Source organism: Stegastes partitus, unplaced genomic scaffold (assembly GCF_000690725.1).
Source record: "Stegastes partitus isolate 25-593 unplaced genomic scaffold, Stegastes_partitus-1.0.2 Scaffold74, whole genome shotgun sequence".
NCBI lineage: Eukaryota > Metazoa > Chordata > Actinopteri > Pomacentridae > Stegastes > Stegastes partitus.
Window position 1 is genome coordinate 642,900 of NW_007577805.1, and position 23,123 is coordinate 666,022.

General features: G+C 42.3%; 1 protein-coding gene across 5 annotated transcripts in view; it reads right to left on the reverse strand.

Annotated features, from left to right (window-relative positions):
- Positions 1-23,123, reverse strand: part of ppfia2 (PTPRF interacting protein alpha 2) — an 82,678-nt gene that overhangs the window by 41,181 nt on the left and 18,374 nt on the right. For 4 of the 5 annotated variants that reach the window (XR_520007.1, XR_520006.1, XM_008276483.1 and 1 more), the window contains exons 4-12: positions 22,248-22,358; positions 12,621-12,842; positions 11,192-11,338; positions 7,167-7,301; positions 6,369-6,452; positions 5,292-5,423; positions 5,137-5,199; positions 4,660-4,751; positions 1,704-1,836 (exon numbers count right to left, since the gene is read on the reverse strand). Coding sequence is in view for 3 of the 5 variants with exons in the window: in XM_008276483.1 (XP_008274705.1) it covers positions 1,704-1,836; positions 4,660-4,751; positions 5,137-5,199; positions 5,292-5,423; positions 6,369-6,452; positions 7,167-7,301; positions 11,192-11,338; positions 12,621-12,842; positions 22,248-22,358 (1,119 nt within the window). In the remaining 2 variants the exon portion in view is untranslated. Of the gene's footprint in view, positions 1-1,703; positions 1,837-4,659; positions 4,752-5,136; positions 5,200-5,291; positions 5,424-6,368; positions 6,453-7,166; positions 7,302-11,191; positions 11,339-11,691; positions 11,697-12,620; positions 12,843-22,247; positions 22,359-23,123 lie in introns of those variants that run through there. The other variant, XM_008276484.1, reaches the window with a different exon arrangement.

Here is a 23,123-nt window from a genome sequence, read left to right on the forward strand (position 1 = left end):
CAAAAGACTCTAACAAACCCCATTGTGGCAGGGGGAGTACTAATGACCCACATAACGACGGGGAGGAGCAACAAACCCCCGACTGAAACTGAAACTCAGGTGTTAATGGATCCTTAAGATGAAAGTATGTGGAACTCCCAACTGGTCAGTCAGAACTGATGAAGCCTCTTGGATGAGGTGAAACGTCTTCAAGGAACTCAAGCAAGTCCAGTTGCTACGATTAATCTACCAGAACAACCCTAACCTGGATGACTGAGAATCTTCACAGACAGTTAGAGTTGTAATGTTAGTGCTATAAAGACAGTCTAAAGTACAAATTTACTAAAAGGAGCAACATTAGTTTTAGTAATTTATACAGGATGAAGTATTTAACAGGGCTGTCAGGTGACTCGGTGGTTAGCATCGCAGCCTTGAAGCAAGAAGGTCGCTGGTTTGCGTCCCGGTGGGGGCACCTGGGATCTTTCTGCATGGAGTCTCCATGTTCTCCCCATGCAGTGTGGGTTCTCTGGCTTCCTCCCACAGAAACATGGTGAGGTTACTCTAAATTTACTGTAGGTGTGAATGTGAGTGTGCTTGGTTGTCTGTCTCTAAGTGTAGCCCTGTGATAGACTGGTGACCTGTCCAGGGTGTCCCCTGCCTTCACCCTGAGTCAGCTGGGATAGACTCCAGTCCGCCATGACCCTAGTGAGGATTAAGTGGTGTATAGATAATGGATGGATGGATATTAGGAACTATGAGTTGTCACATAATATTTATAGCGATTAGGTAATCTTCTACATGTACCTAGAGTTAATTAACTGTATGCCTCATTAATGACTTCATTAATAGTGGATAATAATATAGACAACAGACTAAACTGAACTAAACCAGAAAATGTCCTATTGAGGGAGTAGCTTGAGAGCTGAGTCACGACTGTCATGTCACGCTGTTATGTGTGTGGATTATTCTGGCATCTCCTAAAACCTTTAATTCCATTTAGAAGGGACACCCCCACTCCTTGGAACCACTTTTTTTTTGTACAGAGTACTAACATTTGAAATGCCATATGCTAAATTTAGAATCCAAAACTTTAAACCTCCTACAGAGGAACCATTTTGCTTTTAGGAGAAGCTTGTCTGGACTCTTCCCTCCTGGCCCGTAATAAAGAGAACGTCTGCCACTTTAGAGAGAGAGATGAGAGGAGCTGATCTCATTATTGAAGCCCAAACTGTCCTATAATATGCTCACAACCTGAGCTAGACCTGATGTACTGTGGCTGTGATTGTGTCTTTTATCTGGTCACAGAACTTTGCTAAAATTAGCGTGTGCTTGCACCTGCTTTCACAAAAATAGAGCCCAAAGCTGAGAGCATGCAATAAACTCGCCTTTACTCTCCCCGTGTATACTCCTAAATACTTATAAAAGTACCACAAAACATGTTTGTAAGTATTCTCAATGGAGACAAGACGCTTTTCTGATTTTAGCAACTTTTTAAAACGGTAATTAGAGTGCGACACTGAAAGCTTTTAGTGTTCAAAGCTGTTAGATCTTCTGGAAGATTTATGTCGACTTTGCCAAACTGTAACTTAAAGAGCTGCTTTAAAGCTGAAATTTCAAACTGGAAACAAAAAGTGACTGACCATATGAGCTGCTCCTGGACTTGGAAACAAGAGTTTTACAAATCGAAGCGCTAAAAGCAGATCGAAGCGAGGACCCTGCCTCACCTTGGGTTCACGCAGGCCCATTCGACCTCTCCTCGGCCGGCGGATGACCTTGGCTGAGCGGTAGTGGTCCGACTGGGTTTCGGCCAGAGATCCCAAAGAGAACCGAAGCTCGGCTGACGTGTCCAGATGAGACCTGAAAGAAACAACTTTTATGAGTAAAATTGCACCTAAAGTCTCTTCCTCTGTGGCTTCACTTCAACAAATTCTGAGTCTTTTATATTAAAGATGACGAATATCTAAAACAACAACACAACTCCTAAATGGGGATGAAGCAGAATTTGACAAGACGAAACAACAAAAATCTAACGGTAATGTTCAGTTATGCCGACAGTAACCCAATCAAGTCTCGTGTTTGGATAGGCGTACCTAACGGTCACAGTGAAGTGGTGTAAAGTGTACTTCTGGTGGGATCAGAGCTCGTTATGCATGCCTCTATGGCTGCAGATCATTTTGTCTGTGGAGGAGCTTAAGTCTGCTACTGTCAACACATCGGCACTGTAATATTAGAACTTCACGCTGCATGAAACGGAAGCCAGAAAATATCCGAGAATAGATACCAGGGGATCAGTGATGCCAGTGTTTCTAACAATAGTGTAACAGAACAAGCAGTTTTCATCAGTGAGGGATAAAATGACACTCCTGGAGAGAGTGTATCTCAATTCCCTCCTCTGCTTCCTGATCCATACACATTAAATGGGACTATATCTAGCCTTTTATTACATCTCCAGCGGAGCTTATGTCTTCTAGTAACAAAATAACCGAGTCTGTAGCGTTTTAAGCACACAGATGGCAGGGCTACTTTATGTTACAAACATCCATGCTTTTTTTTTTTTTTTGTCTTGACTCTCCTGCTCGACTGTGAAATAGTTTAAGTCTGTGTCCAAATGATGAATAATGTTTGGACACAGAGCCATCTTGATTTCACGCAGTTGCCTAATTGTCCGTGTGCTCCCGAACGCCAGTGAACTGAACTGAATCTTCTTTGTCTCCTGCCCATTTCTGAGAAGCACTAGACTGGCAAGCTTGGTCACCAGCAGGGACACAGATTCCTTCTCTTTACTCTCCTAATAAATCCAGTAAAATCTGTCATAAAACTTTATTTTCTTTGCACAGGCTGCTTATGAATTTTAGTGGCCAAATCACGCGTGACGTATTGCAGATTGTCCCGCGGCAGTAAATCGGTACAGGTGCTAATCCGCCTTAAACAACTGCAAAACCCGTCCCCTGAACAGAGACGGGCCAATCATACCTTAGCAACCGTAACCAGGCATGGCAGGCCTGCCAAATTTTGGTTTACTCCACATTGTGAAGCAGCGTGTGTGTGTGTGGGACTGTGGTAAGACTTGGCATTTAAAGAGTTTGAGGGGTGTTTTGTTGTTGCCTTTCCAAAACAATCATGCACAAACTGATTCCGCTGTGTCATCGACAATAACCAGCGAACTACCTGCTAGAAAAACATTACTTCTAAAACGGCACACTTTGATTGCATTGTTTTTTGCTTAGGCTCCTAATGTATCTAAAGCCCCTTTCAGACATGCATTCCTTTCTGTTGATCTACTGGCAACTGAACTTGTCGGCTTTATGCCTAAATTAGCTAAAAGTTGCAATAGGTGGGACCGAGTAACATTTGCCGCCTCGCATCATATTATATCATGATTTGAGGAAGGCTGTTTCCACATTTCAGCACTAATATTTATCTAAAAACATCACAGAGAACAACAGACACAGTTTGCATGCCCCAATCATAAAAAAGAAACTTTGCTCTACAATTTCATATCTATTGGGCTACAAATTGAAAACCTCCCTAAAATAAAAGTTTACTGGGATGAGAACAGCAGAGACCAGTAATGAGTTTAGTTTGTTGCCTCCAGCTGTTTGTTGGAGTGTTTCCTCTGAGTAAATACACACAGTATCAAATAACAGCCGGTCTGATATGAGCGTCTCCACAGTAAGAGAATTGTGCACATTTATGCATATCTACCAACAGAACAACAGCATCAGTAAGTTCATTAATACTCATAAACAATCCCCGACATGGAGACAGGATCCATCTGGCTGCAAGAGCACAGTGTCCTCCAGCTCAGACAGGTGAGCGGTCACACAAAGAGTAAAGATTCATCAGCTCCAGCTCAATCATTGGTTACATAGCATACATCTCAGCTCCATCTTAGCTTTCGAGATATTTTTATGTTTTTATCGAAAAGCATTAGAATATGATCACATGGACAGAATTTTTACTGTTTACAAAATCCTAAACAAAGCAGGCTGATGACTATTAGGACAGTTTGATTAGCTGCAGCTCATTAGATTTATTTTTCCTGCATATCATTTTATCCCTATGTTTTGTAAATCACTTAATGGACTGTCCAATTTCATGTTAATGGAAATTTTTTGTGTGTCCTACAGCTCTGTCATAAGTAAATGAAGGCACGAGGACCATCAATGGAAACCAAAATCTGAATCCCAGAATGATGTAGCCAGCATGTCTGAAATGGGCTTATAAGGCGGTCATAATAAGAGCTGGTCGAATTCCACTCACCCTAAACCTATGCAAAGAAAATGTGCTTCAATGCTCTCTTTCTTGTCTCCTATAGCATAAGATGTGCTGGCTCTTCTTTTCCAACATTTCTACACCACAGTTTGTAGCAGCATTCAAAGCAGCACTCCATCCACATAAACATCCTCTGTTGGATAACTACATAGACTAGAGTGAGTGCAGTTGCTCGGCGTAGCACTGTGGTTGTCTTTTTCCAAGTCTGCATGAACTCTCTTTCACATCTTTCCTTGACCTCATGATGTGAACCATCAAGGTCAAAGACAAGAGCATACAAAAAGGCACAATATTTCCAGCTATTCAACTGCAGTCCTTGGCGTAACTCTACCTCGCGGTCTAGCTTCATACAGTATATGGATTGGCTATATATTGCAAGTGAAAACACACAACCAAGCAACCTACCGTGACAGGGTGGGTTCTGTGAGGGAGCCTGCCCTCAGTCTGAATTGGTCGAGCTCTGATCTTAGCTTCTCAATCTCGTCTGCCAGCTGCGACTGGACGAAACAAATCGAAAACAGCGTTAATCTTAAAGAATGATGAATCCCGGTGTCTCCCACCCCGAGCCATACCGGTGCACATCAGTTCTGTGGAGCGATGTGACTGAAAGCCAGTGCAGCTTATTGAATCCATCTTGCTGAATATTAACTGATAATTTCCACTGTTTTCCATACTGCTTATGAGATTCATCTCGTTATCCTCATCCCTTGCGGGAGTTTATGAATAATCAACAGCAGAACTTCATAAAAAAAAAATGAAAATAATGCCAGCAATCAACCTCACTGTTTCTCTATTAAAAACTTCACTATTAAGGCAACCTCGTGAAATGTAAGTAGCTCTACAAAAAACAGAGGTGATCATTTCTCTTGGTCTGGAACCTACTTTTTCTTGGATCGACTCCTCGTACTGTTTTCTGTAACCCTCGGAGTCTTGGATTAACAAGTTCTGCAAAAACAAGAAGAAAAGATGAGGAAACTCCATGTCCTCCTGACCTCCACTGGACATTTCTAGGTTTCCATTTCCTCTGCAGCTTTCACCTTTTCTTCTAGAGCTGCCATCCTCTCCTTCAGGTGGAGCTGAAGACGTTCGTTGGACTCTGTGAGGAGTCTGTCCACCGTGTCCGAGAGTCGCTTATTGTGCTCTTCATTCATCTTTTCTCTCTGTCGAGCCTGGAAGAAAGAAAAAAAAAGATCTACCAACTTAAAAATGAAGCACCAAACCCCTTAAACCTCACAAGTAGTAACGGTAACCGTTTTAGGAAGCTTCTGATGTGATCAAAGCGAATAATTCACTGCACGACCTCAAACAAATCAAAATATAGTTTTGCCCCGTGTAAGGTTTCTAACTCTGGGTTAAAATCAGGTTTGCATCCTTCTAGATATGAACACAGCAGCAGCAGCACTGTCTGCTAATCAGTGTAGCGTATCGCTAATTATGCTATTATGCAAATAAACCCCAAGCAGCAGGTTGCAAAAGAGGCTCGTGTCTGAAAAAGGTCATTAAAGGTCAGAAAAATAGGATAACAACTCCCTTCATGAGTAAAACACGCAATTATTTCTTGCATTGACATTTTTTACTCATCAGCAAAAACAAAACTCAAAAGCTGAGACCTATTATCTATCAGGGAATCGCTTGAGTTTCTACTGAGACGTGGATGTTCACCTATTAAACCCTCCATCCGACAGTAAACAAGTATAATCATCCTAATGATGTTATTTCTGCACATCACGATTTGTTTTCTTCATGTTTTTACACTGCATTTTTTTGTATAACTCTTCATTTCTAACTACTGCATGCCTCCAATTTGTAAAAGGCTCTTTCGCAAGGTTACATTTCTGTTTTCATACAGTATGCTCTTCTCTCTCAAACGGGGAATCGAGCAAAGTGTGACGACGCTTCACATAATCGAAAACGAGCCGTACGCGGCCGCATCGTTTGTGAACATTTTACAAACCGTTCTGTCAGCGGAGTGTGCGAAAACGCTCATCGGGTCAAGCTTCATTGGCCATAAATCAGACAATGCCATCACTTGCAGTCGCCTCAAGCTGTCATGCTCATGCAGGAGTGGCTGCCTGGTTAACGCTGCCTGGCACAACGCCTCCGCAGTGACTCACCCTCAGCAGCTCCTGGTTCTTCTCCTCCAGCTGGCATTCCAAGTGCCTCATTCGCTCCTCAATGCTCCCGTGACGCTCTTCCGCCTACAGTTGGATCACAGCATAGACATGACAGAAACGAACAGGGAAGAAAAAAAAGGAAAAAGAAAAAAAGGCCACGATTATCTGTGTGTTTGACAGCCCAAGGCCCAACAAACGAAAAGCAGTGGCAACAACACAAGCCAAAGCCTCTACCCCAAACTCAAAGATGGATATCTATTGTTGTTAAAGCATAACTGGAAAGAGAGCTGATCGAAACAAAGGGGTGACGAGGAGAAAGATGGAGAACAAGGCCACCAAAGGACAGAATGAAAGAGGAAGAGAGAGCTGCTCCAGCACTGCCAAGTATGAGCTCCAGCCAGAAGTGCCATGCAGCTGTCCCATAGTGGTAGAACAGCCAGAGCAGAATCCCAGTAAACACGCTCGCCACAAAACACTAATAAGATAAATGAATGAAATCTGTTCTCTACAGGAGTTGGCAGTAGCTGTGATGCCCTGTGGGACTACCTTCCTAAGAATGGAGTTCATGTCTTGGAGTTTAGCTTCCATAACAAAGTGATAATCATCAGGGGAGGAAGAGGAGCTGGAGTCAGACTATGTGGCCGAGGAAGAGGAGAGGGACATGTTGAAACGTCATGACATGACACCACATGGACACTTACACAAAGGTACAGAAACATCTAGAAATGAGGCCATCTGTGGGAATGTGTTAACTGTGTGTGTGTGTGTTCATGTACGGACAGACGTGCGTGTTCTTACCTTGGTGAGGGCCGCTATCCTCTGGGCCAGTTCGGCCTCCACCTCTGGCAGCGTCTCGGCCTTCCTCATGGTCTGCTGGAGCTTCTGCTCTGCGAGCTCCAGCCTCTCCTGTAGCTGCCTGTTCTTCTCCTCCATCTGCACACAAACACAGACAACATTAGTTGATAGCCATTCAGAGGATTCATTGACTAGCTTTGTTCAGTGTTTAGTTGCTGTCATTAACTCAAAACTGCTGGCAGATCTTTCAAACATCAGGCCTAATAAAAAAAGTGAGGATTGTTCCTTTAAAATTCAAAAACCAAAGCAGTCTCCTTGTGCAGCGTTACACTGCTCCCAGTGCAACACTTGCTCTCTAGAAGTTCTGTTATGTAGACTTGACAAGTACGATCTCCTCAACTGTGTCAAAATCACAATCCTTTAACTTAAATGTAAAGACGAAGAAGTCACAGGCAACCAAATCTGTTGAACAGGGCGGGTAGTTGAGCGAAAATTGTGTTGTTGTGGCCAAAAACGCACTGTGATTCTATCCAAGACCCATTAGAGCACCCACATACCAGTCCATCATAGTGAAAGTTGTTTGCACCAAATATCCTCCCTCAAACATCTCAGGATGTTGCAGAAGATCTGTATTTCCTGGGGGACTTATTCTTGGTGCACATCCACACAAATGCTGAGAAAAAAACGACCACCAACTTCTTCATGTAAAAACTACTGTGTCTTCTGTTGGTGGTGGCCACAGACCCCCAACAGTTGGATCATCCCTGCTGCTGACTGACACTCACATGATGTTTTCTTCGATTGAGAAATCGCAAATACGCACCAACTTTGTCTCACAAACAGTCTTGAAACTTTATGATTAACACTCTGATGTTTTGGCACTTTGTACAAAAAAGAACAAACGATATTCTTTTTTTTATGCGATGAGTAAAAGATAGATGACTTTAATCAACACAAGCTAATTGCTAACTTTGAAATGACAATGCCGACTTAATTAGTTAATACAATAATTATTCCGCAATTTAAACCCTGTGAGGATTCATGTAGCAAACACTTGGTATGCAGCTTATGCACCTTGAGCCAATGTGAAACATTTGCATAAAGATTAATTCTAAAAGACTGAATAATTATCACACATCAGACTAAATGAATTAATTCTATTAAAACATGGCTTTTTACTAAGAAAATGTTGTGCTCAGTGCTGAGGGAATGTACATCGTCACTGATTTATCCAAACACGGAGGAGGTGTCGCATGCCAAATTGTTTCAAATCCTAACCTATTTCAAATAGTCCCTTCAGTTCGAGGCTTTCTGTGCAGCAAATCAGAGTATTTACAGTATTTGTGTTGTGCCCGCCTCTGACAAAACCACAAATGTCTTCTGTAAAGATAGATCTCTTCCTTCGTCTCCCTGTAATGTCAGCTGTGCATCATTGCCTGTTAAAAAATAGCATCACAGATATTTGTCTTTCGTAGGAGGACTGGCTACTGAGGGCTCTGGCAGCGTGCCTCAGCTCGTCTTTAAAATAGCACCATAACAGAGTCAGAATAGCAGCAGCTCTGCACTTGCCAGGAGTGACAGTGGCAACTTTTACTCAGCAGATACTGGTAATTGCCCTGATTAAGCATTCACATACCGTACTTGCCATCATAAAGAAGGAAATGAAACCTAACATTCAGTGAAACCGCCAACAAGTGACTTATATTTCCCTGTTGCATGTTAAGACTTTTCCCCCTGCCTTGCTCGAGGCTCTGATCAATTTTAAGACCTTTTTTTCTTTCTTTCTTTTTTTTTTTTGGAGCTGGCTTGGCAGCCTTTGCCATTAGCGACAGATGCTCTACTCCCCAAAGCATCGGGCCTGGCAGCTCAATATGCAATAATTAGACTGGAGTGGGGCAAGGCTGCGTTGTGTTGTGTATGTCAGTGATATTTTCTGTCTGAAGCCGCATCACCATCCCACTGGTGTTTGGGATGACACTGGGGAAGCTTGACAGTTTGTTTTTGTTTGTGAAATCTTCCCTAGATGCCCTTCCATCCATCTTTTTTTGTTGCCATTTTGCTTGCCATGTCTTCTCATCCCGTCATTCCTCCATAGCAAAGGCCAAGCCAACACCCCCTGAACAACTCATCTTCAAACATCGGCGGCCTGATCCCGGGGTTCAGCTGCTGGCACGACAGCAAGTGAACTCACCGCACAGCCAGCGAACAAGCGTGCTTGTGTGCGGTACCAGGAGCTCAAACCCAAAAGCTTCAGAGCTTGTTTAGGGGGTTCCTTGATGCATTTATTTTCTAGATCAAAGGGGTTATCTTGTTAGTGTGTTTTTAATGATGTTTTTGTGTGTTGTAAAGTAAAGTAGAAGATGTAAACACATTTCATTCTGCCATTCCCCTACATGACTAGTTCCAGCCTTACAAGTCAATAGGAATTTTACTGAGGTGCTAGAATAATAAAACCAATAGATGTCTAGCTCAGGCGTTGCCACCTCATTGGTGAGGTGAGCCATGCCAGAGTAGCAGCTTGCCTCTCAGGTCACTGGGTTTCCTCTCTAGGCCTCCTTCTGTTAACACCAGAACATCCCAGCCACAAGCGAAGCACAACAAATGCTTTGCTATCGACTGCAAGAGTGAACACAGGAGTCTTCATGCACTCCAAGCATTTGAAAAACTGAAGATCCAGCTCACTTTTATTAATCGCAATATCAGCACAGCAATGGGAAAATCCTTAGTGTTAGCATGTTGTGTGGCTAATGGGGCCAGCATTACCAATAGCTTTGACCTTATGCCCGCAGGTCAGAACTTGCCGAAATTGCAATGCTGAGGGTCATCCAGGAAACTTTAAGACTGTTTAATACATGCACATTTCCAACAAAGCTGCTCTCATTTATATGTCTTTCTGTTTCTGTTGTCAGACAACAGAGCGAGTATAAAATAGTGACTTTCCATTGAGACGACATGTTAACCAGCAGTCACCACCGTAGTTTGTGACCACAACACCCAACAAACTCACAATACATGTGAGTTAAAAAACAATGGCTGAGCTGCGATCTAAGTGATATTTCCATGTAAAATGATTGAAAGTTGAATTCATAGAAAGTCTTGGTCAAACGCACTCATTCTGCTGCCTAGCGGTCAACTGTTTTTCTCTGCACTGTCATTTATAACCGCAGAGCGAGTCTTCTTCCTGAAGGAGTCGTGGACAGCTCCAGGTCAGTAGCATAGACATCTGAACAGCCCGTTTAGAACAGGATTAACAGCGGTCATGGTAAAATGAAGCATCTTTGCAGTATTTTGAGCTGAAAAATTGAAATACTCATTCTGTTGACATGTGAGACTCTCATTAGTTTGCTGAAAGGCGGCACAATACGGGAGCTTTAACTGTGAAATTGCCTGGTCTAAACCACCTCATACGCAGCAAACCCAAACAGTGCTTGTGTGCCTCGTGGCGTCTCCGCGATTACTTCTGCTTATATTAGTTTGATATTCTTTTCCTTCCAGAGCTCAGCTGGTGCTTAAGCCTGTACTCATGAAAACGTCACTCAGTCTTCTATGGCCAGGCAATTTATGTAATTGGCTGCAGTGAATCACAAAGAATCATCAGAAGGAGAATGTACCATCGTTTGATCGCATTGTACGGCATTATGTCTATTAGGGAGATGACTTTGAGCCACGTGCATCTGCTCAAACCAAACATTTAAGTAAAAAAAAAAAAACATCAAAATTCCTTCCCCTAGTAGCAATTTCCTCTGACATTATCCGACACAATGTCAAGAGGTTGTCTCACTGCCAAACCTCTGTGGAAGAGCTCAAAAGGTTCTGTTAGCTGACAGGATCCATCTTACACAACCAGCTGCATTCATGGTTCATTCTTCACTGAATCCATTTAGATTGTTGAAAAATATGAGTGATGATGCAGCCATGAATGGTCCGTTTCAGCTGCCACCTGGACCCGAAAAAGTTCTGGAGCAAACCGCAGAAGTAGAAAACACAGTCGACTGCCAGTCACGTGGATGTCGTACGACTCTACAGACCTGTCGGAGGAACGCCTCCTTATTGGCCAACTCGTTCTCCAGTTTGTCGTTGATGTCGTGCACGGAGGTGGACTCCCGCTGGGCGCTCAGGTAGCGTTTCTCCAGCGTGACGATCCGTTCCTCCATGTCCTCCTTCTGACACATGGCCTGGACGCAGAAAAACAGCAAAAGTCAGACCATGCTGAGATGTGCACAACAAACCAGATGAGGGTGCTCTATAAACTTCTGGATGTGTACACAAACAGGGGAAAAAGTAATTGCTGCTTAGCTTAACTTAAAGTGAAACCGCCTGCAGCTCTGCCTCCAGTTTGTAAACTCACACAAATACTTTGCACACATGAATTCTGCAGTTTAGTATCTGCACAGGATTCCTATTGCTCTGTTTCATTATCAAACATGAATAACAGCAACTCTAATCCATTCAGAAATTTCTTTTACAACATGTTCTCGTAACAGTGCTCACTGAAATACGAATGTGAGGCAGTTTATTAGGAATGAACCTCTTTAATGTTGATGCTAAAGCTGCAACACACTTCGTCACATCTACAGTTCTAAAGCTCCACTGCAGTATAATCTACACAGACAATATAGCTTCATAACGTACTGTAGCTGTGATCTTCTATCTCACGCTGCTGCCATGAAACAAGCCCCCCCCTCCTTCCACATGACGGCGGCATTATCATTGAATTTCTGAGAGTTAATTTCCTGCGTGGAGAATTGCTTCTGACACCACACACATTGTTTCAAAACCACACAAAATACAATAGTTATTCTAAGAAAGCTGAATAAACTGCCGCTCTCAGAGGACGAAGTGCTGGGTAATAACACGCGCTCGGCCCGATAAGGCCGTGTTTGCCAGGCCACAATAACTGCCTCTGCCTACATTGTTAGCAATCAATAGTAATTTCAGCCGAGGGGCCGTGGGGGCATCAGCTTATAGTCACATCAAGTGCACTTCACTGAAATTCACCTCACACAGAAGGACTGGATATTGCATGGAACTACGATTGGGCCCTTAGCTGCTGGTTTATAACACCACATTCTCATTTCTAGCGGAAAGCGGCTTTTTAACGGCTGGTTTTGCGCTTTACAGTAAAGCAGCTCAAGAAGCAACTGGTGGTAGATGCAGAAACAGCTGTTTTTTTCTAGTTTGTGTCCTTGAGAAGTGTTTCTATAACCTGTCAGTTTGCATATATGGTATATTTATAGGATTGCTACGATGTGAGAGGGATCATAACAAAGCAGTGCCTATATTTATCTGAGACTCATACAATCATACAGAAGGAGCCAGTGTGAGGGAGTATGCAAATAAAAGCTTTTTTTAGGCCACCGCTAGCCTTCTTTGATGTCTCTCTTGCAACTGTTATTCCCCTCGCAAAATGTGCATGCGCAAGCCTCGCCGTGTCCTCGGAGAGAGAGTGTATGTAACCTCTTTGATGTCCCTCTGGTACTTGTTGTTCATCTCCTCTGACTTGATGAGGTCCTTGCGGGCGGTCTCCAGCTCCTGTTCCACCTCGGACACCCGGGAGGAGAGCGAGGACATGCGCTCCTTCATCTGGGCCAGCTCATAGTTCTGCTTCTCCAGCAGGTCCTGGAGCTCCACCACCTGGCTCGCCTCGTGGGCCGACTCCAGAGAGCCGTTGGACAGACGCTGAGGGAGAGGGAAGAGAGAGAGACGAGTGAGTGGAGGAGAAGGTGACCAAAGAGGAAAAGAAAGAGCTGTTTAAACTGGCCTGAAGCACACGATCAGCCTGGATGTGGGGATGCGGCTACATGATTTAACTTTTCTTACTTGTGGGTTATTTTCAGAAAGAAATCTTAATTTATGCAAAATACCCATCTCAGAGCTTTGTATTTATTTTCCAAACACTTGGTACCAATTTTGAATCATCTCTCAGTGAAACTACCCAGAAAATTAGGAATAAATCACAGAACAGTGAATTAAATTGCTGCCAAAGAGGAAGTTTTCTCAGTGTGAAAATGACAGTAGTGGCTCTATAACGGTTATTGACGGTATTTTCAGGAGCGTGAATGACATAAACTGTCACATATAAATCAGTGAGTTTTACAGGAGCTGGTAAAATTTACAAATGTTGTTGGACAGACCTGATAGCGCCTGATAAGCTGTGTCCTACATTCCCAGTATTTATATTATCATACCTCATTTACCTAACAATCATAATAGGGTTGAACAATTAAATTGACATGTCAGTTCAAAACAATGCAACTTGCAAATCACAGGGACTGTAACTGAGGATATATGCTGCCTATAAAAAGTATTTTGCCCTCTTGGAAGTTTAATCCATTTAATGCTTTTCAGCACTAAATCATGGCCACTTTTTGACAAATATTTATAAAAAAGACCCTGAAAACAGATTTTATGAAGTAATTTGTCATCATTTACTTAAAAATATAAAAGATAGGATCCCGGTGGCGGCATGTTCTCCCCATGCAGCGTGGGTTCTCTCTGGGTTCTCCGGCTTCCTCCCACAAGGTCCAAAAACATTCATCCATTATCTATACACCGCTTAATCCTCACTAGGGTCGTGGGGGGCTGGAGTCTATCCCAGCTGACTTAGGGTCAAGGCAGGGGACACCCTGGACAGGTCACCAGTCTATTGCAGGGCTACGGTCCAAAAACATGTTGAGGTGAATTGGTGATTCTAAATTGTCCGTAGGTGTGAATGTGAGTGTGCTTGGTTGTCTGTCTCTAAGTGTAGCCCTGTGATAGACTGGTGACCTGTCCAGGGTGTCTCCTGCCTTCACCCTGTGTGGGCTGGGATAGACTCCAGCCCCCCATGACCCTAGTGAGGATTAAGCGGTGTGTAGATAATGGATAGATGGATGTCTTTTAGAGTTCATGAGATGTTGTATTTTAGTACACTTAGAGTTTTTTTGTTAGGTTTTTTTTGTAATCCAACAAATATTCAAATATCGGTATGCAAACAGCATAGCAGGGAGCCAGCAATTTAAGAAAAGGACATCCAATCCATTCTGAGATAGACTCCAGCCCCCCGCGACCCTAGTGAGGATTAAGCGGTGTATAGATAATGGATGGATGGATGGATGGATGGAAGTATTAAGTATTTAGTTGATGCACCTTTAGCCACAATTATTGAACCTGCACCAATGTGCCAACATCAGCTTTGCACATCTGGACACTAACAGTTTGTTGCATTCTGTCAGGCTGCATTATGGTTCCTGAGTATAATTTTTGGAAGTCCTGGGAACAAAAGTAAGTGGATGCATCTCCCTAAGAGCGTTTTCATTTAATACATGAAAGACTATTATGTGGAGTGAATCCAATATAAAAACATTGATAAAAATGAAAGCGATGACAACAGTTATACACACAGTAAAATTCACAGAGAAGACAAAAGTCCTTCTTAGTTAAGGTCTTCGTTAAGACTGTAAAAAAAACTCTACAACAGCACTCAAGTATAGCTGCTTTGGAGAACATTTATTTAATTACTACCTCATGGTTTGTGTGTCTGATGCAACGCCGCAAATGTAACCATGAGGTCGTCATGTAATAAATGTTGTTGGGAACATCCACACTGCAGGTCAGATTGTTTCATGTGATGACTCACATATGTTTTTGTCCAGAACACAGAACTCATCACATGGATGTTCAAGCTTTTAGTACGTTTTTTTTTCCACTGGTAACTCTCGGTCGGTAAAACTGAAGATTAATGTTGGACAGTTTCTCTGTTTTACAAAACAGCTACAGAATTCTGACTTTGTTTCACCATCGGATATTTGTGGTTCTTCACATCTTGAACTGCTTTATAGTCGTCAAGTTATCAAATAAAGTAGCACAAGTTTGGGTTTTGAAAGCAGGAAAATAGACACATTATCCAGATTAAGAGTGAACCAGATGGAAAGCAGTTTTCAGATTTCCTGTCATGCTCTGGCTTCCCATGGTGCATTCAAGTGGGCCTTGACAAATCAGTCTCGCTTCCACTTCAGATACCACGTTTCCTTTTGGGAGTTACACACATTAGCACTCTAATAAATTTCAGTTCAGGAGCTCAAGGCTTTGGCTCTTCCCCCTGCTTTGATTTTTGGATGGCGACAAAGAACGAGTGACTGAGAATCACTCCAAACTCCACTGGAGAAATTGCTTTGACACTTGCATTAGTAATCTGATTAGGTTTTTACGGCTCCCCTGGTTCTCGGCGTGAGGTAGATGAATGAGGGGAATACCGGAGAGGTTCAGTTTACAACAGGTGAGATTAACACGTTAGAAGTAATCGCCACTAAATAACATGTTCTAGTCCTGAACACAGTTTGAAACACCAATGCTGTGGTTATTATAAAAGTGATCTCTTCATTCTCCGTCTTCCCTCCTGTGTCTCTGCTGCATCAGGAGCAGCTGCCCATCTTCAACTATCCATCTGTGAGGACCGACCTAATTGGGCCTCTCTGTCTGCCGCCGCTGATCAATGATTCACCTGAGCAGGGAACAGGACCCACTAAATCACACCGCTGATTTTAATACCAGCATGCCGGCCGCTCGTAAAAGACAGACTTTAAGAATTTAGCTCTCCTTTATTGCGAAATGCCTCAGCTGTCCCACAGACGGTACACCATGCAACCGTGGCTCCCATTACTGTGCTCATTTCACAGTCTCGCAACATTAAGACACCTGTTATTCTTTTATTTTAGGACTGGGAAACTTTAAAATGGACTGTCTTTTTTTTTTAATACGACCTGGAAGAGCTATCTGAGATTTAACTAAATTATCTTTTACTTTTAACTACTTTTAGGTCGTCCAGGTTTTGAGGTATTTGCCTCTAAAACATCTGCTGCCTCTCCGGGATAATGGAGGAGAATAGATGTTTCTAAGCAATCAGAAATGACATAAAAACTTTTTTTTTTTTTTTTAAACCCAGCTCCCACCACCCCAGTGAGGGCTTTTTTTTCCTCATCTCTTTTCTTCTTTTTCTTTTTATTGTTTATTGTATTTTCTTTTCCTTTATTTGTCTTTTCTGTTCACAAATTTTTTTCCCCCAAGAAATGAGATTACAGACGATTAACCGGTGGCAGCAATGTGCTGCAAAACCCCACACAAGTCCCAAATATATATAAAAAAACACAGAACATCATGAGACAAACAAACAAGCACCAAGTAAAACAAACAAACAAAGAAAGAGTAAGCTAAACAGTAAACAATACAAACAGCACCACACTAAAGAAAGTACAACTTTACAACTACAAATACCAAAACAAACAAACAAACAAACAAAAACATGGGGATCCTAGCCATAATTATACAAGTTGATTGTTATGATAAACAATGTTCAAGATAGCCCCAAAAAGGTAAACAAACAAACAAACAACATACAACAACAGCAACAAACAAAAAAACATAAAAACTTTTTATAATGCGTCTCACCAGAAAATATGACTTCAACACTTCTAAATTTCCACCTCGGTGTTGTTCACGGTGACGTTTTTGAGTTAATCAGAGAACCAGGAATGTTTTTTTTTTTTTTTTTTTTTCACGGTGACGTTTTTGAGTTAATCAGAGAACCAGGAATGTTTTTCTTTTTTTGTTTTGGCCTCTGGCAAGACCTGTTGATTTGCAACGCCGCACTGCTGTGAGCACGACTAACTTAATTCCATTAACCTTCATATTACTTAAGTGGTTTTAAAGGTCACACACACAAAACACAGGGAGTGACATTCAGTTAAAGTGCCGTAAAGACTCCTCCATTAGAAGTAAAAGTCCTGCGTGAAAAACCCCACATAAGTATTAGCAGCACAACTTAGCTGAAGTATTAATGTTAGAACCCTGGTTTGGTCCCTCTGACTGATGTATTTTAACATATGGCATCCTTATATTATTAATAGCGAAGCCTCAGTGTGTCAGCAGCATGTTACTGCATGCTACGGCTGCAGGCTGCTTTATGTGCAGTTCTACATTCAGGGACGGCAGATAAAGCTGTCAGATGATTAATGGAAGGCAAAGGAAGAAAGAAGTTGTGATGCAAAAAGAAAAGGTGAGAAATCCTTGTTATAAGTTTTGAGGGAAAAACCACTATTTGGTGGAGCTGTTAACTCAAAGACATCTGAGAGCTGATGCAGGTTACACAGTGGTTTCTGTAAGATGTCAAAAAGGTTGGAAACCACTTATTTAACCCTCTGAAGCCCCAAAAATCAGCTGGCAGGTTTAAAAGTCATGTTATCTTTAAAAACAAACCAAAAAAAAACTAGAACTACACTATTTATCAGAGCCTGAAACAGTAAAAAAGTTGAAAAAATTATTAGATTTTCAACTTCCGAACTGTTCTTGAACTCATCTTGTGTGATGTACAGTTCTGTCATGTTTTTAAATTTGCCACAAAAAAAAGTACTATTTATATATATTCTGTAAAAAAAAACTAAATAAACAAACTAAAAAGGAGCCGGGGTGCCTCAGCAGTGAAAAACAGCCATGTGACAAAAGATTCACGGACTCAGCTGAACTGCAGGCTGTAGGAGACAACTAAGGAACCACATTTTAAAGTTTAAGTAACAGATCTGTGGCATGCAGAGACATTTCCCCCAGTATTGGTAACACATTTGGGCACTCGGAAACCTGTTGTACATGCTGATTATATTTCTTCTTTTTTGTGAAATAAATAACCAACATTTTTGAGTTCTCTTACTTCTACTCATGGTTGTACTGTTTCCAAAGAGGCACAGCACTCTATATTACAGGGGAAATGAGGCTACAGTCATAAAAATGTGACAGAAGAAAAAAAAAACAACAAAAAAAACACAACCCTCAGAAACTGCTTGGGGTTAATCTTCAACTATGTGTTGTGGTTTGAAAGCTTATTATACTACATATTGTGTGAAATATTCATCTTAAAAGTAACTAAAGCTAATAGATAAATGCATTGGAATGGAAATACTATTTTATTGCATTTTATGTGTCAAAAGTTTACTTAAATGCAGCTCTTGACTAAATATACTTCGTTACTTTCCTTTGCTGAAACAAATCAAACATATTACTCATGCTTGAGTTGAAACTTTATCCCAACACATGCAGTATATGTTGCTCAATTAAAGCACAAATTTAAGACACTTATATATGGCATATATGGTTGCCATGGTGATGGTGATGTGCATAGACGCAGCGGCCCCTTCAGGAGACAACAAAAGTGAACGTTTTGAGTGTCTCGTCTATCCCAGATGTTCATTCCGCAAAACTTCCGGCTGGGAGACTTTGCTGGGCGTCAGGACAGTGACGGCGCTGGGATTGCGGCGATTGGTTGTGATTTGGACGTTCTACACCAACACGGAGTCAAATCGGAGACGATGCCGGCAGTTACCCGAGAGAGAAGGAAGCGCAAACGATACGAATGTAAGCAAAAGAGGAGGAAGAGAGCCGGGATCCATGCTAGGTTAAAGGCTAACCCCTCCAGACCAGCAGGACCGTCCTCCTACTCTCCAATGTCCGCTCCCTCCACAACAAGCTGGACGAGCTACGTTTGCTGAGAGAAACCCGCAGAGAGTAGAAAGACTGCTGTGTGTTTGCTTTAACAGAAACATGGCTCCATGACAACATCCCAGACGGACATACAGCTGGAGGAGATGCAGACAGACAGACAGCTAGCTCTGGGCAGCATCTGTGGCTTCACCATCGTCACATCATCCTGTGTGTCTTTGTGACCCTGAAGACCTACCAGAGGAGGTTCACCATGTTCAATGAATGGCAGCGCACATGGACACAGCGCCCCCTTCAGGAGAAAGCGACAGTGATCCAGACGTGCATTCCGCAAAACTTAAATGATCCTGAAGAAACGCTCTCATCTTGCCTGTACTACTGTGTATGTACAGCAAAATGGCAATAAATCTGATTTGATCATTTTATGCTACTTCATACTTGTACTCCTCTATCTATCAGCAGGTTTTATTTGTGTACTCTAGTCATCAATATCAGCACTTCTTTCTTGTCTTCTAAGTTTGTTGAACCGACCCATAAATCACCACTGTCTGTTACTACGTTCATGTCATCGCATGCAAACCTTAAATGTAAGAAGCTAAAAAGGAAAAACATTCCCCCTTACCCCTCAGTAGTTACTGCAAGCGGAGGAGTTGGGAGGTTTTTGATGACTACAATAGTGAAAACTGCTGCCAAAATGGCCGTAAGCCGCCGCTGCAGGCGCTTCAGTGTAAATAAAATCCAACATGAACAGCAGTAAAAGCAGGACAGTTATTAAAACAGCAGCCATAAAGGCTATGCAGTTTATGCTCAGTTGAACTTGTTAATAAAACACTACAAACACACTAGTGGGAGGAAACAGTCTTGAAATAATGCATGAATGTTTGCATATCATAACAAAGGAATATTTCCATCCTTTGCTTTCTCATTTTCTGCGTGAAAAAACGACTACACATGCATCAATCTTTCAGCCACGTCCAGGATGTGTCAGTGAAGGGCAATGGAAATAATTTAGAGCCACTCCAGAGCTGGATGATTGCTAAATGAAAAATTAACAAGGTGAAGCAGGCTTCATCTGTCAGTCTGCGTTAGCTGCCTATCAGGGAGATCCGTCGCTGTGCTGAAGGTTCAAGGGCCGACACTCGCTTCAAAAGCACTTGTTTTGTTTTTTTCCCTTCTCGCTCCGACTCCTTCCCCTCTCACTGACCTCCTTCCACCTGTCACATTAAAGACAACCGGCGACTATGTGCATGCGCTTCTCAAACCGGCGTCCAGAGAAGAAGCACGTCGTCCTGCAGATCAGGACCGTCATCCTCCCTTGATGCCGCTTCTGTCAGTCCCTCTGAATAACTCACCCTCACCGTCACTCCAAGGTTACCGATTCTCCTTCACACAGAACAAACCCTTTACCCCGACACAAACACGTGTAAGACAACACACATTTATATTCGCTTCTTTTATCTACACGGAACAGAGCAGACGATAGCTGTCTCCTCATTACCTCGTCCCTCAGCAGGAACACTCTTCATCTCTTTACTCCCGACATCCCTCCCCCTGAGCTTCATCCCCCCCCCACCTCATCCTCAACCACAGCAGACCAGCCAAGTAATAGCATCTCCATTGATCTACCCAGGTATCCTCTGCTGCCGTCTGCATGTTAAAGTTTGATTTTTTTCCCCTTCCCCCAGCGTCTACGTTGGCCCTTTGAGGTTGGTCGACTCCTGACATAAAACAGCATCGGTGTAATCTGCTAAATGCGGATGCAGTTACACCTCCGCTTTTAAATTAATAATCAGAGGCGGAATTTGTATTCAGCTGCGGGTCCTGCATAATGGGAGAGGCTGAGATCACAGCGAGAGCCTTCACCTGACTGTAGATCACCTTCAGGACGTCGGCTAAATATATCGCCACACAAATGTATTTTCAAAGGTTATGATGACAAAACACCGGGTGGGGACCAGATCTACACGACTTGTTTGTGTTATACCAACGATGACTGCTGCGGTTTTCAAACTGAAGATCTTCTTGGTTAATGTATAACCGCCTACGTAAATATGTACATGTTTAATGCAGAATTTGGGAAAATATCAAACTTTTTCTGCAACCATAGCAACAGTACCGTGATCATGCCCCGTTCACTGACTGAAATGAAATACAATAATCCATACAGGCTGTGATTTATGTCAACTCTCTGAATCCCCAAATCCTGCATATTTTCTTTAAATGAGGGGAAGACAACGCCAACATTACTCTATTTGTCAGAGTCATAAAATTTAAACAGAGAAAGAATTATTGGATTTTCAACTTAATCTAATGTGACGTTCTGATTGGTCGGGAAACTTAGTCAAATCCAGCCTTAAGGTTTTATTTTTCTTTAAAATCCTTTTATTCTGCATTTAAGATTTTGCTGAAAATGAAATGTTTCTTCAAGCAAGTTTGTGTAAAAAAAAAAGATTCTTATCACAACCAGGAGGACAGAAGTGACTTAAGTTACACTCAGACAGCAGGCTAAAGTGACCCAAATCCAATTTTTTTTGCCTCTATGCAACATGTATCTGATCTTTTCATGACAGGCTGAACAACACAGATCCCATTTGTTCAAATGTGACTCAGGCCACTTGGATATGTGGTCCTAAATCATTTATCCGACCTACACGTCATTGATACACGACAAACGTCACTATTCTGCCTTCAAGTAGGCAGCAGCGGGAATATCAACAATCATGGTGGACGATAATGTGGAGTCCAATCAAAGGAGGGAAAACGAGGTTTCTGAGTTAATTAATATTTAGGGGGGGCAGCCCTGTTCAGGACAAAAAACGTCATGGCCAAAAACCTGGCTCTCTTCCTTTTTAATCTTCTCCTTAACACAATTACGCTATAAATGTGCTGGCTCCGGATGGACAACAACTTAAAATCGCAAGATACTCTCCACCGTTACCGCCCATGTTTACTTCAGCAAACACTGAACATGCTTGCTGTGTGACGTCGTTGTGTCCTCTTCTGTGCATGGTGCATGACGGACTAGCTTTCCTGTAGTATAATATATATATTTTAAAAAATACTATGAATTTTATGACTGTTGCTGTAATGACTTCTCAACTACGGTGATGATATATAATAGTTTCCTGCATCTTTAGTTTGAGTTTCTGACACTTTCGTGAAACTAAAAAGGCTTAAATCCAAGTCTTTTTTAGGTGTTAATATCATGTTTTACTTGCTAGTTTCAAGAAAAGAAGCAAATTAGCCTGACTCCACTGACTGATTTATTTATTTTTTTAGCTCAGCAATAGTAAATTCAAAACTTCTATGAGGGACAGTTGTTGCAGTGCAGCTTTTTAAGACTTTGAAATGGCATTTATACAGAACCATGTGGAGAGAAAAAACCTACAAAAACATAACTGAACATATGTGAAATCAGGAGCTTGACTTATTTTTTATACTCGCAGTTCATTTAAAACATATTTTGCAGGTATTGCTCGGTTAGATTGACAGTCTGCCTGTGATGGAAGCATTACAGAAGCATGACTTCCTGTATGCAATCTTAAGAAAGTTTAACCAAAGCACATGAGTTTACATAAAGTTTTTTTGTCCCTGCTATACTTCATAGAGGACGCTCACCTTGCCGTGGACCTTCTGCTGAGCTTCACTGCCCTCCAGTATGTCCTCTCCTCCCTCTCCAGATGCCACTTTCCTCTGGATGTGAGCATTTTGCTCCCGTAAGGCCACAATCTGCAGGAAAACACAAAAAAAAGAGGTCAGATATGAAACGGGAACAATGTAAATAGACTTACAGGCACATAGGAACACCGCAGGACGAGAAACGAGATCAGACTTTAAGCTGATGTTGGATTGGTTGTCCTTCAATGTGGCTTAACACCAGCAGCCAAACCTGTTGGAAAAACAGTGCTTCAAAATGAAATGAACGCATCAGTACGTAGTTGCAGGCCTCAGCTAACCAGTTATTTCTCCTTCTTATGCAACGCCAGTAAATTACAGCGTGTCCCCTTTGCGCAGGAATTTATGGAAGCATGCGAGCACTGATACAATCACTGTAATTATCGTGTTCTGCGGACCTCGTGCCTCATTTCACCACCTTCAGCAACTGTCCCAAAGTCATAATCCTGTCAGAGGGGTGACCGACAACACTAATAACAAGGTTGTTCCTTCGCAAACACCATATGATTATCACTGTCCTCATGAGAGGGAACAGAAAGGTAGACGGTGTGCTCGGCTGCTGCTCGTCGCTCATAAACAACCTGGAACCCCCGACACTCCGGTGGCGCCTCTGCTTTTCCAAAACACAACTTTCTGAAGCCTAAAACTTTATGGGGAAAGAAAATACTCATTTGTAGCAAACAAATCATTAAAAATGACCCACGGAAAATGACTGAAACTTCCTCCGTGCGTCCTACTAAAGCTGCACTAAATACTTCAGTGTGTGGAGGCGTGGAATGTGTCAGGTCTCCTCAAGCTGCACTGAAGTAAATACTCCGG